Source organism: Sinohyriopsis cumingii, chromosome 2 (assembly GCF_028554795.1).
Source record: "Sinohyriopsis cumingii isolate HCF-2022 chromosome 2, ASM2855479v2, whole genome shotgun sequence".
Lineage (NCBI taxonomy): Eukaryota > Metazoa > Mollusca > Bivalvia > Unionida > Unionidae > Sinohyriopsis > Sinohyriopsis cumingii.
In genome coordinates, this window is record NC_142962.1 from 138,803,199 (window position 1) to 138,820,629 (window position 17,431).

The following is a 17,431-nucleotide window of genomic DNA, read 5'->3' on the forward strand; positions in this document are numbered from 1 at the left end:
ACAAACGGGGCAGTCACACAAATCTGACTGGTCATTTAAAAATAAAGTAAAAAAGGCATAACAAATTTGTAAAAATATTTAGTATTTTCATTTACATATCACATGGTTGTTGTGGAATTAATGGGATAAAACTCATATTAATCTTATTTATGAATAATCATTGATCGCTGTGCAAAAAACGTTTAAGATCTTGTAATAAAAACGATTAGGGTACAAACATCCAACTGTAACTATCATTCTCCCTCCTAGCTATCTCCATCCATTCCATTTTCCTTCTACTGAAGAATTTATATTGATGCTTATCAGCAGTGATCATAGGATTCATACTTTTTTAGTGCTTTCATTTTTCCTTCAAAACTGAATGGCAGACAACATTTTGCACTTATTACGGCAACTTATTTCTTCATTGGCAACCATAACACTTTAAAACTAAGTGAGTTTGTGATCAACTGGTTATAGTCTGGTGCTTTTGCATAAAAATCTTTAACAGAGCAAAGCCAGGAGCTGTTCAATAGGTGGACCACTACGGATATAATACAATCCTTTCACCTAAGAAAGAACCAAATTTATTTTATACTCAGTAGCTTCAAGTTTAAAGTCAGTTAACTGCTGCAGAAAATTTACTCATTCAACTGACCTTATATTGGTGGGGTATCCTTCAATCTAGAGTACTTTTGTTTTGGGTAGGGTTTGGAAGCTTGCAGCTGCAGAACAGGCAAAACATACTATTCTCTGGAATCCATTTTTAATTTTGTGTTTCTGAGTCATGAAAAGATTATTGTATATCCTTGCTTGTAAGTTGAGTCAAATTGCAAACAACAAAGATCCTGATCTGCAATAGCATAAATGTGCCTGCAGACCATGGTATATGTTGCTTGATCTACTGATTACTCCTAACAAACTGCACAGACCCAGATCTGTTGGCACATTATGTAATGGTAGGTCTGGGACTGTTCAGTTTGCAGTTGGACTCAACTTATAAGCAAGTATATACAGTAACTGTGAGAACTGTTACAGGTCCAGAAAAACTTGTTAGTCCAGAGGCAAGGGGCTGAAAATGCTCTAACCACAGTAGCCCAGTTATTTGACCATAGACTGCCCGACGACCTGCCAACACTGTGGAAAATAATTAGCAGTCCACTCATGCTGGAGGATGGTATGTAATGATGTCATTAAAATTGTTTATTTCTTTAAGAAAAAAAACATTTCACAGAGGAGAAAAGAATTTCAGGACTGCTCTGTACAATCACAATTTTAGTAATCACATTGATTTGGCAAAAACTATTTCTCACAGTAAATATTGTGATGAACTACATTAATAAAATTGTTACAAATAGCATTAATAAAATTGTTACAAATAGCATTAATTTCCATCAATTTCTTCAAGGTGTCCTGTTATAATCAACAATAGTGATATCACAGTCATAGTTGTATTGCCTTTTTATGATTAACAATAGTGATATCACAGTCATAGCTGTATTGCCTTTTATGATCAACAGTAGTGATATCACAGTCATTGTTGTATTGCCTTTTTATGATTAACAAAAGTGATATCACATTCATAGTTGTATTGCCTTTTATGATATCAGTAGTGATATCAGTCATAGTTGTATTACCTGTTTTTGATCAACAATAGTGATATAAAAGTCCAAACAATCGATATAGAAGTATAAAAACAATATTCAGATACTTGGCCATGCTTGGTTTTAAAAAAAGCAGAAACAGTGATATTGGACATAATCTCTTGTCAGTATAAGTGATGCTTACTGCAGATGATTGACTCTCAAGTTGGATTTAAAATCAATCATTTTAAAGATTGTGTAAGATTATGAGATCAAGCATGAGGTTATTGAACCCCAGTGAGTTTGGAACTGCAGCTTCTGAAACGAACTCGAGTTCATTAAAACTGAAGTATACTTCACAAACAATTTCATTGAACATCATGTTGCCATTGCTGCATCAGACCACACCTCTAAACTTGTCAAACTCATATTTTCCATGCTAACAAAAGCAGTTGAAGAAAGTTCATTACACGTTGCTAAACATTGATCTAACTTAGGAAAAATATTGTCTGCCTTACTGAGATTTATTTAATGTTGGCTGGGCTGCTCTGAAATTTAGATTGTTGAAATTAGTGCAGTTTTCCTTTTATGTTGATTTTGCATTGTTAGACATTTTTATTTTTGCCATTATTATTTGGCATATTATTGTCAGATATACTTGTACATGCCATCCATTACACTTTTGGCGTAATCATTGTGCTGTTTTTTCACAGAATTACATCTTATGCTTGTCTTTTTTTTGAATTGCGCTTTGCCAGTACAATAAAAATAAAAATGAAGCAATAAAAGTTGTCTTTGACATTTATATTGTCATCTTTTTATTCCACTTATAAAAATGTGAGAATATTCTAAAAAGAATGACTGTTGCATAAGAATAGCATAAGGGCTAATTTGTCAATCATAAATCTACATGTATTTTCATAATTTTCTGTTGTTGGTAACTGTATATGACCCATTTCCAAGAAAACAGATAAGTTTCTTTAACTTTAAACTTGGCCACACAGTGTCATTATATTCACAGTCAAGTAAGTTGACCAGTCTGTATCTTTAAAGAAAATGGCCCCAGATATTAAGTGAAACAGGCTTTTACAGTTTAACTTGTGCTTGAAAATTCTTAAAGGAGGTGGATGTTTTAAACTTTAAAACATATCCAGTCAGAAAAAGGATAAATCAGCATTGTTTCATAACTTTGTAAAGAAGAGTATGAGAGTGATGCAATACAGCACTCTGATTGAACACTTCTTCGTACCCATTGCAGAATTTCTGAACTTCATGATCAGTCAGCAAAAGTTGGACATGCAAAATAGTTAAAGTGAGTGTTGAATATAAATAATTTTTCATTATGTTTTGTGTTTGAATTCTGGTTCTAATAAACATGGATTTTGCCCATTTTGGCCAAGCAGTTTGACCTGCAGATCCAGGTTAGTAGTAAAAATAAATGGACATTTTTATACAATTTACTGTAATTATGGCATGTAATATATTAGCTATGATGTCACAGCCTCAGTGAAGTATGGGTACTAATATTAGTACAAGTAATATATAGATTACACTTTCTATGCTGAGATTTTGTATTCCAGATAATCTTGTGCAGATGGACGAGTCCTTAGCTCAAGAGATTGTCCATTCACTTCAGGTGTTGGAGACTGTTTGTCCAGTATTACATAATTCTCTGTTATTAAAGGTATACAGAAACTGATTATTTATATTAACAGTTTGGCTTCAGTTTATTTTTTTTAATTCCATTTTTTTAAAATTTCTTTAAGTTTAATTTATACTTGCCTTTAAAATCTGGTAGACAAGCACCAGAATATTATCTTCTTCTTCATAAAGAAAGGTGAGACATATAATGCTATCCTTGGGAGTCATAGAATATACCACTTTATGGTGAGACTACCTCATAATGAAGTACATGCATACAGTACTTCCTCATTATAACGGAGTCCATGGGAGCCATAGATTATACCACTTTATAGTGAGACTACCTTATAATGAAGTACATGCATTCAGTACTTCCTCATTATAATGGAGTCCATGGGAGCCGTAGAATATACTGCTTTATAGTAAGACTACCTTATAATGAAGTACATGCGTTCAGTACTTCCTCATTATAATGGAGTCCATGGGAGCCATAGAATATACCACTTTATAGTGAGACTACCTTATAATGAAGTACATGCATACAGTTTCCTGTCTTGACTGTGATGAGAGTATTGTGGTGTCAGCAGTGAGATTATGTGGCTGTCTTGTATCTCTGTCATCAGTAGCTGTATTCACCTGAAACTTTCACACAGTATTCATCCTGACCTGTCTTGCAGTATTCATGAAAGTGCATCCTGACCTGTCATGCAGTGTTCATGAAAGTGCATCCTGACCTGTCATGCAGTGTTCATGAAAAGTGCATCCTGACCTGTCTTGCAGTATTCATGAAAAGTGCATCCTGACCTGTCATGCAGTATTCATGAAAGTGTATCCTGACCTGTCATGCAGTGTTCACGAAAAGTGTATCCTGACCTTTAAGCCTAATGTGCTTTATGTACTTCTTTGATTGGTTGGGTTTGGGATATTCAGTGTTAGACCAGTACTCCAAAAGACACTGGATGACTTAGTTTACATTTTTACCTCAGAACTGTATTGCAGTAATTTTCTTTTCTTCCTCTTTTGCAGGTGATAAATAAGCTCCCCAAACTGCTGACTTATTTACACTGTAAATATACTGCTGTGCGACACATGGCAGCTCGTTGTTTGGGTGTGCTTAGTCAACTTTTGCCCTCAGAGGTCATGACCTTTACCATAGAAAAAGTACTGCCTCTCCTTGAAGTCTCAGATAATGATACCACAAGACAGGGAGTATCTGAAGCAATAGCCAGTATCCTTTACATAGAAATTCTAACATGTATAGATACCTACATACCTACCTATAGGAGATAGGAAGAAAGAAAGATAGAGAATTACACTCATAATCATACAGGTTCGAGGGTCACAATTCAAACAGGAATCTAATCCATCCCATCAGTAACAGAACTTATCATCTAGCTCCCATACATCATTGCCCTTAATCATTTAGCCATGCAATCGTCTCTTGAATTTTGTGTGTTTGGAGAGAGAGAGATCATACACTGTTCAGCTTAAAGTGCACCACTCACTGACAAGACTTTCTGTAATGTAATGTTTGACTCTCTTAAAGAGCCTGTGTTGCATGCACGGTCTGTGCGCTCAAAGTATATCAGTTTTCCCATTCTAAGCACTTCACTCATACAGCATAGAGGGAACCAAACTCACTACATCGAAATAATGTATGATATAGATAAACCACCCCCAGGTAACGCTGTACACAGAAATGAAACTCGCATACATTCTTTTTTAAATAATATGTAAACAATAAATGTACACAATTCTGTGACAGTTATATTATGATGTTGATAGGTGTTATGTCAAATTGTATCTTACTGTAAAGTGATATTATTCTGCTAATAAATTGAAAGAGAACCACAGTAGCTCAGTTGTAATCCAAAGGTCTCAGGTTTGATACAAGCTCACATTGGCTTCCTGAGCATGTCCTTGGGAAAGGCACTTAGCTCCAAATTTGCAAACATGATATATCCAGGATTGTGTTAAAAGTGCTGTTGAAACCACCCCACCCTCAACATAATAGATATTGAAATACTAAGTGATTAGAGTTGATATTGTTGGGAAAACAGAGAAGTAGTCCATACAAGCACTTAAATACTTAAAAGGATCATCAGTGCTTTATTAAGAATGTATTTTCTTCTTTTTAAGAACTCTCAATGTATCATCATTAATCTTTGATTCCTTGACCATGTGTAAGACATTATTGATCATCTTGGATTGACTCTGATCCCATACATTGTGCTGCTTGTTGTCCCTGTTCTGGGACGGATGAGTGACCAAAATGAAGCTGTTCGCCTGATGAATACTCATTGCTTTGCCACACTCATAAGGCTTATGCCTTTGGAGGTCTGTGTTCTCTATTGCATTATTTGCCTAAATACGACTTAATGTTATCTGCATGTTTTAGTTGTTAGGTTTGGTATAATGGAAAGGTAACTCAAGAAGATTCATGCTGAGAATTAGAAGTATTATTAGAAACTTATTAGTTCTTAGGGCTGTTCCATTTAAACATACATGGTACCCAAGGAGGGCAGTTTTATTTAAATATATTCCAGGGTACTTTGATAGCACAGAGTTCATATTAAAATGATAAGAAAATTTCTAAATTATATCTATGGGTCAGGACTCCACATTAAAAGTGCCTTCCCTGGGTCCCAGGTATGTTTTACAGAAACAGAGTGATCAGTTTTTTCAGGTATTGTGATTTTAATTTGCTTCCTTCAAATACAAAAAAGTTTGTAGATCTGAGTTCAGATTTTTATAATAAATTGCTTATAGTAGAATTATTTGATTAAATTCTACTTTTTATTGGAAAAGACAGATTGGATAAGGGCCAATTTTTGGCTCCAAAGTTAGCAATAAATTGTTTCTAAGTGAATATGTCATGGTTTTATCACAATCACTCCATGTCCTCTTTAGTATTTGTGCAAATGATATAATGAAACACTGTGAAATGAACAGGTAATTTTGTTCCTGAATTTGTGTATGTTTGTCAGAAACATCAAATTTTGCTATATTTCTGCATCTTCAAAGTCCTCAAAAACTACCAGCACAATCAAGAACATGTTTACGTTTTTAAACTAACATATATGCAAATTATATATGTGTTCTTGTTTGTACTTAACCCTAATGAATAAAAAAAATGAAGACAAACTGCACTCTTTGTTGTCTTGTTTTCCATTGATATAAATAAATTTTGTTTTATTTTATCCTTTCCATGATTGATGTTTATTCCTTTGTCACTATTTCCTAATTTCTTTATCATGTCACAGATTTTGAATTGGGTGAAAAATAACCTTAAAAACAGCGGTTGCTTACATTTGTCATTATCGAGCTCATTCTTGTTTATCATTCCACTGTTTCCTGGATTTGTTTACTGCAGATATTTTGTTCATGACCATCTATGTGTGCATATGTAGATGTGAGAGAGACAGACAGAGACAGAGAAGAAGCTATAAGAATGGTCGTACTGAGAAAAATTTGGAGGTGACAGAGCCTTTTTGAGCCTGTCCTCCATGTCTTTGCCAGTGTTTAGTTGCTGGATTTTGATTGTCATATACAGATTTTCTTTTATCTTTAAACTTAAAATGTGTGTTGTATATGTGGATCATCAGAATCTGATAACTGCTTAATTGTTTAAAACCAAATTATAAACAAATTGATTGATTGCCAGCAACAGTTCTGGTACAAAATTCTCTTTATCCTTGGGTAAAGAGCCTTTTTAAAACAAAGTCCTATGTTATGTTTTCATGTTTGTTTGTGCATATATGTGTATGCCTGTTGGGCGTGTATGCACATTCATGACTGTATATAAATTTTTGTTACATTTGGATTCCATATTAATGCAGATGTGAAATATTTTTGACTTTTTCCACACCTGAAATTTTGCTGATTTCCTCATTTAATATATTAATCTAACATTATTAAAATGTGCTTTGCATCTTTTCAAGGTTTAGTTCTTTGTTACCATGTCAGTTTAAAGTTCAACTTGTTTATTTGAAGGGCAAGGTTTTGGGAATCTAAACTACATGCAACAAAGAGAAATTGCTATGATACATATGCATGGATGTACATAATGGACCATCTTTAATTTCCAAGTCATTTAATATAAAGTTTAAAAGCTCTGTGAAATAAATGCAAAAATATGGAAAAAATTTTGGCCAACAACAAAATCTAGTTCATTTCACATTGATCACTAAATATATGGGATAAATACCTTGTATTTAATAAAAAATTAATGTAATAATGTTGGGTTCTGATTGGTTATGCTACAGTGGTATATGGTAGAATTAACTGAGGGGTAGCAGTGTGCAGTGGAACAAATGCATTTGTATTCATTTGTCTTGCTGTGGGTTTTGTTTTTTCATTCCATCCATTCTGAAGCTCCATTTGACATAAAATAAGAAACCAGTGCCTGATCAATCATCATCTCAACAATAAATATATCCAAACTTCTATCATTGGTTGATGCTGTAATAAAACCCCTTGCACAAGTACTTCACATGTTGTATGCTTTCATAAAACTTGTATAAAATTATTAAAATTGTAATCTATCATCATAAGGAATGGTTTTTTAAAATTATTAATAACATAATGAAAGCTTTTCTCCTCAATGATGCATATGCAAAACAGCTTTGGTCGCTGATCTATTTTTAATTCTTCTCTATAGCAACATGCAGCTATTTTTTAATGTACAAAATGTCTGCACATAATTTTGTAATTTTTTTTATTAAGAAATGCATGAATTGTATTTTCTGCAGTAATTCTGGCAAGCTTATGACAGCAACTCAGTCCTAAGAATAAACATTAGCAAAGCATTCTAAAGGAAGAAAAAGTTTCAGGGTAATCGGCTGAACTTAATGTAATTATACACATCATTTAAGCAGTGTTGCAGAAAGTAAAATTATGTTTTATAGGTCTTATCATTGATTGTTATGCATCTTATTTGCGAATGCAGAATTTAAGATATATATATTTTTTGGTAATAGGCATGATAGGGGCTCTTAAGTCAGCTTATCTACAAACCAAGAAGGTTGGTGCCACAATGAAGGAGACAAACCATTAACTTTTTAATGGTTGCATTCCATTATGAAAAGCAGTTCTGGATAAAAATGAAATACATAATTAAGGAAGAGAGACGGGCGGCTTTTATCTATATAAAATTTCTTCTGAATCTGATTTTTGTTGCTGAAATTGTTCCTTTTCATACCAAGTCTTTTGTGTCTCCTTCCATACTAAATCATTGCATGATGGCTGCCATATTTGACTGGTTTTTCCTTTTTTTTCTTTCCACAGGCTGGAATTCCGGATCCTCCTGAGATGAAGATCAGCCTGACCAAGCAGAAAGAAGTGGAAAGGAAGTTTCTAGAACAGCTAATGGATGGTTCCAAGTTAGAGAGCTACCAAATAGAGGTCCCTATCAAGGCAGAGCTCAGAAAATACCAACAGGTTAGAGGCAGACTATAGTAGCACCTCCTGTTATCATATTTCCTTTCTCATTAAGTGATCAGAGCTAGTAAAAAATATTATAGAAAGTAGGCTATGGTAACTGTTTTATAAGGTTGGGATTGTGATATTTAGCTGAATTGTAATAAGAACTTATTTGAAATATATAATGGTCATTGTTGGTTTAGTAGATAAGGGGTGAAGAGTAGTCACAATTTTCATTACAATGTGAACTGACATTAATTCATTTTTAAAGACTTTTGTTTCAAGTCAGTGACATGCCCACTACCTTAATGTATGTAAGCTTGGGGACAGGAACAATTATAATTATATTTCTTGTCAGAAAACTTTAATTCTTGTAAAAATGTACTAGGTCATTCTTCAGCTTCTCCGTGATAATTGAGTCAAGTAATGGGAAGTAAACATGACTGTCCTAATTCTGATATTTCAGGATGGTGTGAACTGGTTGGCATTCTTGAGTAAGTACAAGCTACATGGGATCCTGTGTGATGACATGGGGCTGGGGAAGACCCTTCAGTCCATTTGCATCATTGCCAGTGACCATAAACTGAGAGGGGAGCAATACACAGTACAGTGTTCAAGTTTTTAACCTTCATCTAATACACGATTTTTGTAATGTTTAACAGTAATATAGGGGATATTTCATAACTAAAGCACATAACCTAAATGTAAATTCATTTCCAAGTGTTTGGCATAGCATGCTTGATCCTTGTTTATTGATAATCTATCATATCATTGTTTAACAAAGAAATCACCCTATGTAAAAAATAGTCTGCTATTTCCTTGACACCACCCTGAATGAGTGATAGTAAAATTACAACTGTTTTCAGGGGAAACATTGGATCTCAGTATTTGACAACAGCTCAAGTCATAAAAGTATATGCCTCATACCATATTTTACCCCAAAACATGATAGCATGAATCCCCACCAAAATTAATGCAACCCTTCTCCACATTTAAGATGAACAAATGCTTGAAGATCACATATTGATGATTTGCTTTGAGTCTACCACAACATGAAGCCTATATAAATATGAATTATTTGTAGCAGTCATTTAAGTGTTTGATTGCTAGATAATATGCCCAGATCAAGTGTTTTTCTTGCAGGAGCTTTGCATTTGAGATGCTTGCCTTAATTATTTATTTTTCAAAAGCATCTTACAAGCAGCAATTAGAAAAGTTGTGAATGATGGAAAGGTTTCTTCAAGTATTTGGTGGTTATGTCACAGCTAATACATGGAGTTCTGTTTCAAATAATACAGTACCATTATCATAATCTTTGATACTTCCATATAGATGATATGGATAAACAGTTGTAAATTTTATCTTTATTTGTTAAAGGTTATTTATCACATAAAATATTGTCCTGTAAAAACTGTGTGTTCCCTTAAACACGACCTCCTACCAATATTGCATCAGTGATGTAATATTATAAATAATTTTCTTTAATTTCAGAAAACCAAGAGCCCAAACTATACTCCTTTGCCTTCCATTGTGGTGTGCCCACCCACCCTCATTGGTCACTGGGTCTATGAGGTTAAGAAGTTTGTGGACACCAAGCATCTCAACCCTTTGATGTATGCTGGACCCCCAGCTGAGCGGATGAGGTAGGTAGTTCCTTAATGTGTTTCTTCTTGAAATTCCAGCACCATATTGTTTTTCTTATTTAAAACAGTTATGTGTGTAACAGTGAATAGGTGGAACATGTAATAAGTACATCTTATTAATAGATTAAGACCAGGACCCAATGCCTAATCCAATAATTATTGTAGACTTGTTCACCATTTCATAAAAAATTTCCAGTTTATGGAGCAAGTTTTAGTGGAGTTGTGGCCTTTTTCTTTGCTTACAAATTTGCCAGTGACCCTTAAAAGGCTTATGGCATAAAAGCAAAAACTACTGACAAATGATTGTTGCCAAAAAAATCCAGATAATTGGTTCATCCATTGTTTGATTTGGATCCAGGTTTCATATTAGAATTAGTGGAATTAGTCAGGGAACCAGACTAACTTTACAGCTATACCTCAGATGCTTGAAACTACACATAGTTTTTCATGCGAAGTGTCTGCATGATCAAACTGTTGATTATAGAATTTTTTATAATAATGTCCAGCAAGCAAATCATGTTGAACACAAAACAGAAATTAAGCCTCTTAAAAAGTGTTAATAATCAGCACAGAAGAATGAAAAGGAATATTCAGATTCCTGTGAATAAAAGCTGGAAAGGACACAATTACGTTTATTGGACATCACATGCCAATTTGAATATGAATTGTGGCAGGAGATATGATTGCCATCATCATGTTAACTGGAGAAAAAAAACTCCAGACTTATGTCAGGTTAGAGATAGCAATAAGCCATTGACCTGCATAGGGTTTGGAACAGAAGTTTGTGCAACTGCACTAGTGGTAAACAAGGTCTACGTGTACTTTACAAACTTTTCAGTTAAACAACTGCTTTACTGAGATGGTCTCATCAGGGTTAGCAGGTCTGTAACTGCGAAAGGAGCCATGGTGGCTTGCTGTTTTGGATGCTGGACTTGCAGCAAAAATTGGTACAAGCTTAAATCCTACCATTGGATAAGCTTATATTAGTTACCATGGAGTCACAGGGGAAGGTACTTTACTTGGATATTCTCACTCATGTGACAGAGAAATGTTGCTTTTTTCCTAACCTTACTTTTCCTATCTCAGTCTCATCGTCTCAGTCAGGTCGTCTCGGTCATGGTATCCACACAGTAGGAACTACTCTATAAAGGGATGCAACTATTGTTGTCATCTGCTTGGCCAATGGAGTTGTTTTCCAAACAAACAAATGCCAACAATTTAAGAAATTTACCAAATTAGTTTTTGGAGGAAAGAAACACATAAGCTTAACTCACTAATGAAAATAGTGGCTATAAAAGTAAACTTGCCAGATTTGGCTTCTAAATGCATTAAAAACCCAAGTGTGAGAAAATATCTATGTTAAAAACTATTAGAAAACAATGTTCCAGACACAGGCAGTACTCATCACTGGCCACAAAAATCCTAACCCTCAACAGGCACCAAAAACTTAATGACAACCAGAAATGTGATAAGTCAGCCTGTTTTCTTCTGATAAACATCCCCTTTCTTGCCCCAGTTGAATCGAAGATGTACATGCAATCAAAAATAACAAATCATTCACTTACCAATCAGAAGGAATCATTTATCTGTCCACATGCTATTCCACAAGCAGATTTCGCTGTAGTTTATCTTTGCACTACTAATAACAACACTTGCCATATTTCCAAGACAGAAAATATCAATTTTCCAAGAAACTTGAAAGTTCAGTTCATGGTTATCTGCTAGGGACTGTGTTTGCAGGGTCTTTCATGTACAGGGGTAATTTTACAATCAATATCAGTTATAATACCAGTATGTTATTTCTTCCAAAGAAAAGCAGACTTATAGTGACACACATCTCTGGGGCCCCGAGTGGTCTAAAGTGCTCTCCCTTACAGATCACTGCCATCTCACCTCTGCCTGTGTGGGTTCGAGTCTCGGATTTGGCTAATGTGGGTATGTGAGAAAGCTTGCCAGTAGCTTCTTATGGGTCGGTGGTTCTTTCTGGGGTTTTCCTGGGTTCTTCCTCCACCATTAATACTAGCCGCCATGTATAGCCTATTGTGTGCTGAAGGGTGGCATTAAACCCTACAACAACAACAACAACAAAAACAACAACAACACAGATCTCTAATTACACATGAATAATCACTCATGCTACATTTTACTCTTCATTATGGCCTAGAGCTGTGTACCCAGTTTCATTTCATTATTTACCATAGAACTTTTCTTCATTAGAACTGATGATTAAATGTTATAATACATCATTACTATCAAATGTTTTATGTTGTTTTCTCACCTGTAAAAGGTCATGCCACAGCCTTCATTACATGGCTGCCACCTGTCCCATTACATAGCTGCCAAGTGTCTCATTTTTCCTGTATTTTGGACCTAAATACGAGTGTACGTTTTTCATGTTTAAAATCCTTGTTTGTAAAAAAATTAAATAAAAAATTTCCTTGCAATTTTCTGATTAGAATGGACACCTGGTTCCATTCTTAAAGTAAATGTATTGCATGTATATTGGGATATAGAGTTCTAAAATAAAATTGGTTCATTTGAAATCAAGACCATCATGCATCTTTAACCACCATATTGGATTGCATAAAGCATGTACTGCTATCGCTGTATCTCATCTTCATCATGTTGAAAAGGAAAGCAGAAGATTCAGAATTTTCTCCAGCAAAGAAAAGAAAACAACTGGAAGAGCAATAATGCTGTCATGTTTACATTTTTGAAACCTTCTAGTAAAGGAGAAAACTTTGCATTTTGCAAATTGTGTAATATGATTTCACTGTTGGGCATGGAGGTGCTCATGACATAAAAAAGCATCAAAAGCTAATAAACATCAGCTTGCTGCTACATCATAAACAGCATAGCAAGTTTATAAATTACATAGAGAACCTAGACGTAACTCGATCGGAAGTTCGTTTTACTAAATTTATTTTAGACTGGAACCTTCCTCTTTCAGTTGCTAGTGATGCTGCTGATTTTTTTTGCACACTTTTTCCAGACAGTACAATCACAAAGAAGTAATTGTGCTAGAACAAAAACAGTTATTTTATGTTAGGACTTATTTCTTTACCACACTCTAATGCTGATTGTGAGATAATTTTTAGTTCAGTAGAACATCAGTCACACAGATCTCAGATCATCAATGAAAGATGGTAGATTGGGATCAATTTTGATTGAATAAAGCAAGGTGTGGAAAGGCATCTATAAGCAGCCTGTATCTGATGACTTGCTCAGAAGATGCAAGAGTGCAACTCATGCATCTTCAATATTAAATAATTAATCAAGTTATTGTCCGACTTTACTGATGGTTATAGATGTTGTAAGTAGTTACATTTGCATTCAAGTTTTAAAAATCAGTATTTGTTCCTGATAATCGGTATTTTGTCATAAACCGTCAGAGTTTTTGTACTCTGGGGTTGGCAACTATGTCATTAATGCACCATATGTAAATAACATTTGCACTTGGCTTTTCATACCATTCTTACAGTAAGTAACAATTATAACTGTTAAGTTGTAGCTGTTTGTGGGTGAGGGAGTATAAGCAGTAAATATACTTGGATTCTACTGAAATGATTATTCAAATGTTATAAAACGTTGTAAGACCAAATGACCTACAGATAAATGTGAAGAATTAATAGTGAATGATGAATACTATATCTATTGAATGGGCTAAACTATATTGCAAAAAAAGTAGAGTACTTTTAACTTTAAAGGAAAATATTGGGTAAGAAAAATAATCACCATTGGGGTGAGCACCGAGACAAGGAAATCTCAGTCAAGGGGTTACATTATTTAAATAGGATTTCCTTGTCTTGATGCAAACCCCACCATAGAGTTTGTTAGTCTCAACATTAAATGACTGAGTTGTTTTGTTATGACATTAAATGCCAACCAGACTATGCAAAAGCTGTTCCATATTGATATACAATACTTTAAAGCTTTGTCCATCAACAAATATTGGAGCTCTAAATAAGAATTTAATAAACTGGGTATTTTACTCCATGGTTTGGGACTAATTCCATCTTTTTAAATTTGAGGGTGTACTTTGTGAACACTGCAAAATGCAAATTTTCAATATCTGACTGAGTCTAACTTGTCAAGAATGTCTTGGTAATTAAGACTTGTTTATCAAGCATTTGATTCTTACTCATCAACAATGTCTTGGTAATCAAGACTTGTTTATCAAGCATTTGATTCTTACTCATCAAGAATGTCTTGGTAATCAAGACTTGTTTATCAAGAATTTGATTCTTGCTGATCAAGAATGTCTTGGTAATTAAGACTTGTATATCAAGCATTTGATTCTTACTCATCAACAATGTCTTGGAAATCAAGACTTGTTTATCAAGCATTTGATTCTTACTCATCAAGAATGTCTTGGTAATCAAGACTTGTTTATTAAGAATTTGATTCTTACTCATCAAGAATGTCTTGGAAATCAAGATTTGTTTATCAAGCATTTGATTCTTACTCATCAACAATGTCTTGGTAATTAAGACTTGTTTATCAAGCATTTGATTCTTACTCATCAAGAATGTCTTGGTAATCAAGACTTGTTTATCAAGCATTTGATTCTTACTCATCAAGAATGTCTTGGTAATCAAGACTTGTTTATCAAGCATTTGATTCTTACTCATCAAGAATGTCTTGGTAATTAAGACTTGTTTATCAAGCATTTGATTCTTACTCATCAAGAATATCTTGGTAATCAAGACTAATTTATCAAGCATTTGATTCTTACTCATCAAGAATGTCTTGGTAATCAAGACTTGTTTATCAAGCATTTGATTCTTACTCATCAAGAATGTCTTGGTAATCAAGACTTGTTTATCAAGCATTTGATTCTTACTCATCAAGAATGTCTTGGTAATCAAGACTTGTTTATCAAGCATTTGATTCTTACTCATCAAGAATGTCTTGGAAATCAAGACTTGTTTATCAAGCATTTGATTCTTACTCATCAACAATGTCTTGGTAATCAAGACTTGTTTATCAAGCATTTGATTCTTACTCATCAAGAATGTCTTGGTAATCAAGACTAATTTATCAAGCATTTGATTCTTACTGATCAAGAATGTCTTGGTAATTAAGACTTGTTTATCAAGCATTTGATTCTTACTCATCAAGAATATCTTGGTAATCAAGACTAATTTATCAAGCATTTGATTCTTACTCATCAAGAATATCTTGGTAATCAAGACTTGTTTATCAAGAATTTGATTCTTAATCATCAAGAATGTCTTGGTAATCAAGACTTGTTTATCAAGCATTTGATTCTTACTCATCAAGAATGTCTTGGTAATCAAGACTTGTTTATCAAGCATTTGATTCTTACTCATCAAGAATGTCTTGGTAATCAAGACTTGTTTATCAAGCATTTGATTCTTACTCATCAAGAATGTCTTGGTAATCAAGACTTGTTTATCAAGCATTTGATTCTTACTCATCAACAATGTCTTGGTAATTAAGACTTGTTTATCACGCATTTGATTCTTACTCATCAAGAATGTCTTGGTAATCAAGACTAATTTATCAAGCATTTGATTCTTGCTCATCAAGAATGTCTTGGTAATTAAGACTTGTTTATCATGCATTTGATTCTTACTCATCAAGAATGTCTTGGTAATCAAGACTAATTTATCAAGCATTTGATTCTTACTCATCAAGAATGTCTTGGTAATTAAGACTTGTTTATCACGCATTTGATTCTTACTCATCAAGAATGTATTGGTAATCAAGACTAATTTATCAAGCATTTGATTCTTACTCATCAAGAATGTCTTGGTAATCAAGACTTGTTTATCAAGCATTTCATTCTTACTCATCAACAATGTCTTGGTAATTAAGACTTTTTTATCACTCATTTGATTCTTACTCATCAAGAATGTCTTGGTAATCAAGACTTGTTTATCAAGCATTTGATTCTTACTCATCAAGAATGTCTTGGTAATTAAGACTTGTTTATCACTCATTTGATTCTTACTCATCAAGAATGTCTTGGAAATCAAGATTTATTTATCAAGCATTTGATTCTTACTCATCAAGAATGCCTTGGTAATCAAGACTTGTTTATCACGCATTTGATTCTTACTCATCAACAATGTCTTGGCACTTAAGACTTGTTTATCAAGCATTTGATTCTTACTCATCAAGAATGTCTTGGTAATCAAGACTTGTTTATCAAGCATTTGATTCTTACTCATCAACAATGTCTTGGCAATTAAGACTTGTTTATCACTCATTTGATTCTTACTCATCAAGAAAGTCTTGGTAATCAAAACTTATTTATCAAGCATTTGATTCTTACTCATCAAGAATCTCTTGGTAATTAAGACTTGTTTATCAAGCATTTGATTCTTACTCATCAAGAATGTCTTGGTAATTAAGACTTGTTTATCACGCATTTGATTCTTACTCATCAAGAATGTCTTGGCAATTAAGACTTGTTTATCAAGCATTTGATTCTTACTCATCAAGAATGTCTTGGTAATCAAGACTTGTTTATCAAGCATTTGATTCTTACTCATCAACAATGTCTTGGCAATTATGACTTGTTTATCAATCATTTGATTCTTACTCATCAAGAAAGTCTTGGTAATCAAAACTTATTTATCAAGCATTTGATTCTTACTCATCAAGAATGTCTTGGTAATAAAGACTTGTTTATCAAGCATTTGATTCTTACTCATCAAGAATGTCTTGGTAATTAAGACTTGTTTATCACGCATTTGATTCTTACTCATCAAGAATGTCTTGGTAATTAAGACTTGTTTATCAAGCATTTGATTCTTACTCATCAAGAATGTCTTGGTAATTAAGACTTGTTTATCAAGCATTTGATAATATGGCTCTGTTAGAGTGTTCCCCCAGTGATCAAGCATCTGGAACTTTTACTGATTGCATAGTTTATATTGGTTGTACGTGCCATCATAAAACATGGACTGTAGTAGATTTGTCTGCATAAAATAGGCAGATATGCTGCTTACTTAGAGCCCTGAATATACAATAAAATCTACATATAATATCTCAAGTTATAATTAGAACACAGTTAAAATTAGCAAATTGTAAACACCTGACCACTTTATTCTTTATGAAAAATATTGAAGATATAATAAGTGAGATATAGATATAATGAATATTCTGTACAAGGAACACATCATTGTGTTTCAG

General features: G+C 33.7%; 1 protein-coding gene across 1 annotated transcript in view; it reads left to right on the forward strand.

Moving 5' to 3' along the window:
* Positions 1–17,431, forward strand: part of LOC149805925 (TATA-binding protein-associated factor 172-like) — a 182,310-nt gene that overhangs the window by 106,118 nt on the left and 58,761 nt on the right. Inside the window, exons 23-29 of the mRNA XM_089950707.1 lie at positions 1,018–1,156; positions 3,143–3,246; positions 4,230–4,431; positions 5,392–5,540; positions 8,490–8,642; positions 9,091–9,228; positions 10,116–10,267. Coding sequence (XP_089806833.1) covers positions 1,018–1,156; positions 3,143–3,246; positions 4,230–4,431; positions 5,392–5,540; positions 8,490–8,642; positions 9,091–9,228; positions 10,116–10,267 — 1,037 coding nt within the window. The remainder of the gene's footprint in view (positions 1–1,017; positions 1,157–3,142; positions 3,247–4,229; positions 4,432–5,391; positions 5,541–8,489; positions 8,643–9,090; positions 9,229–10,115; positions 10,268–17,431) is intronic.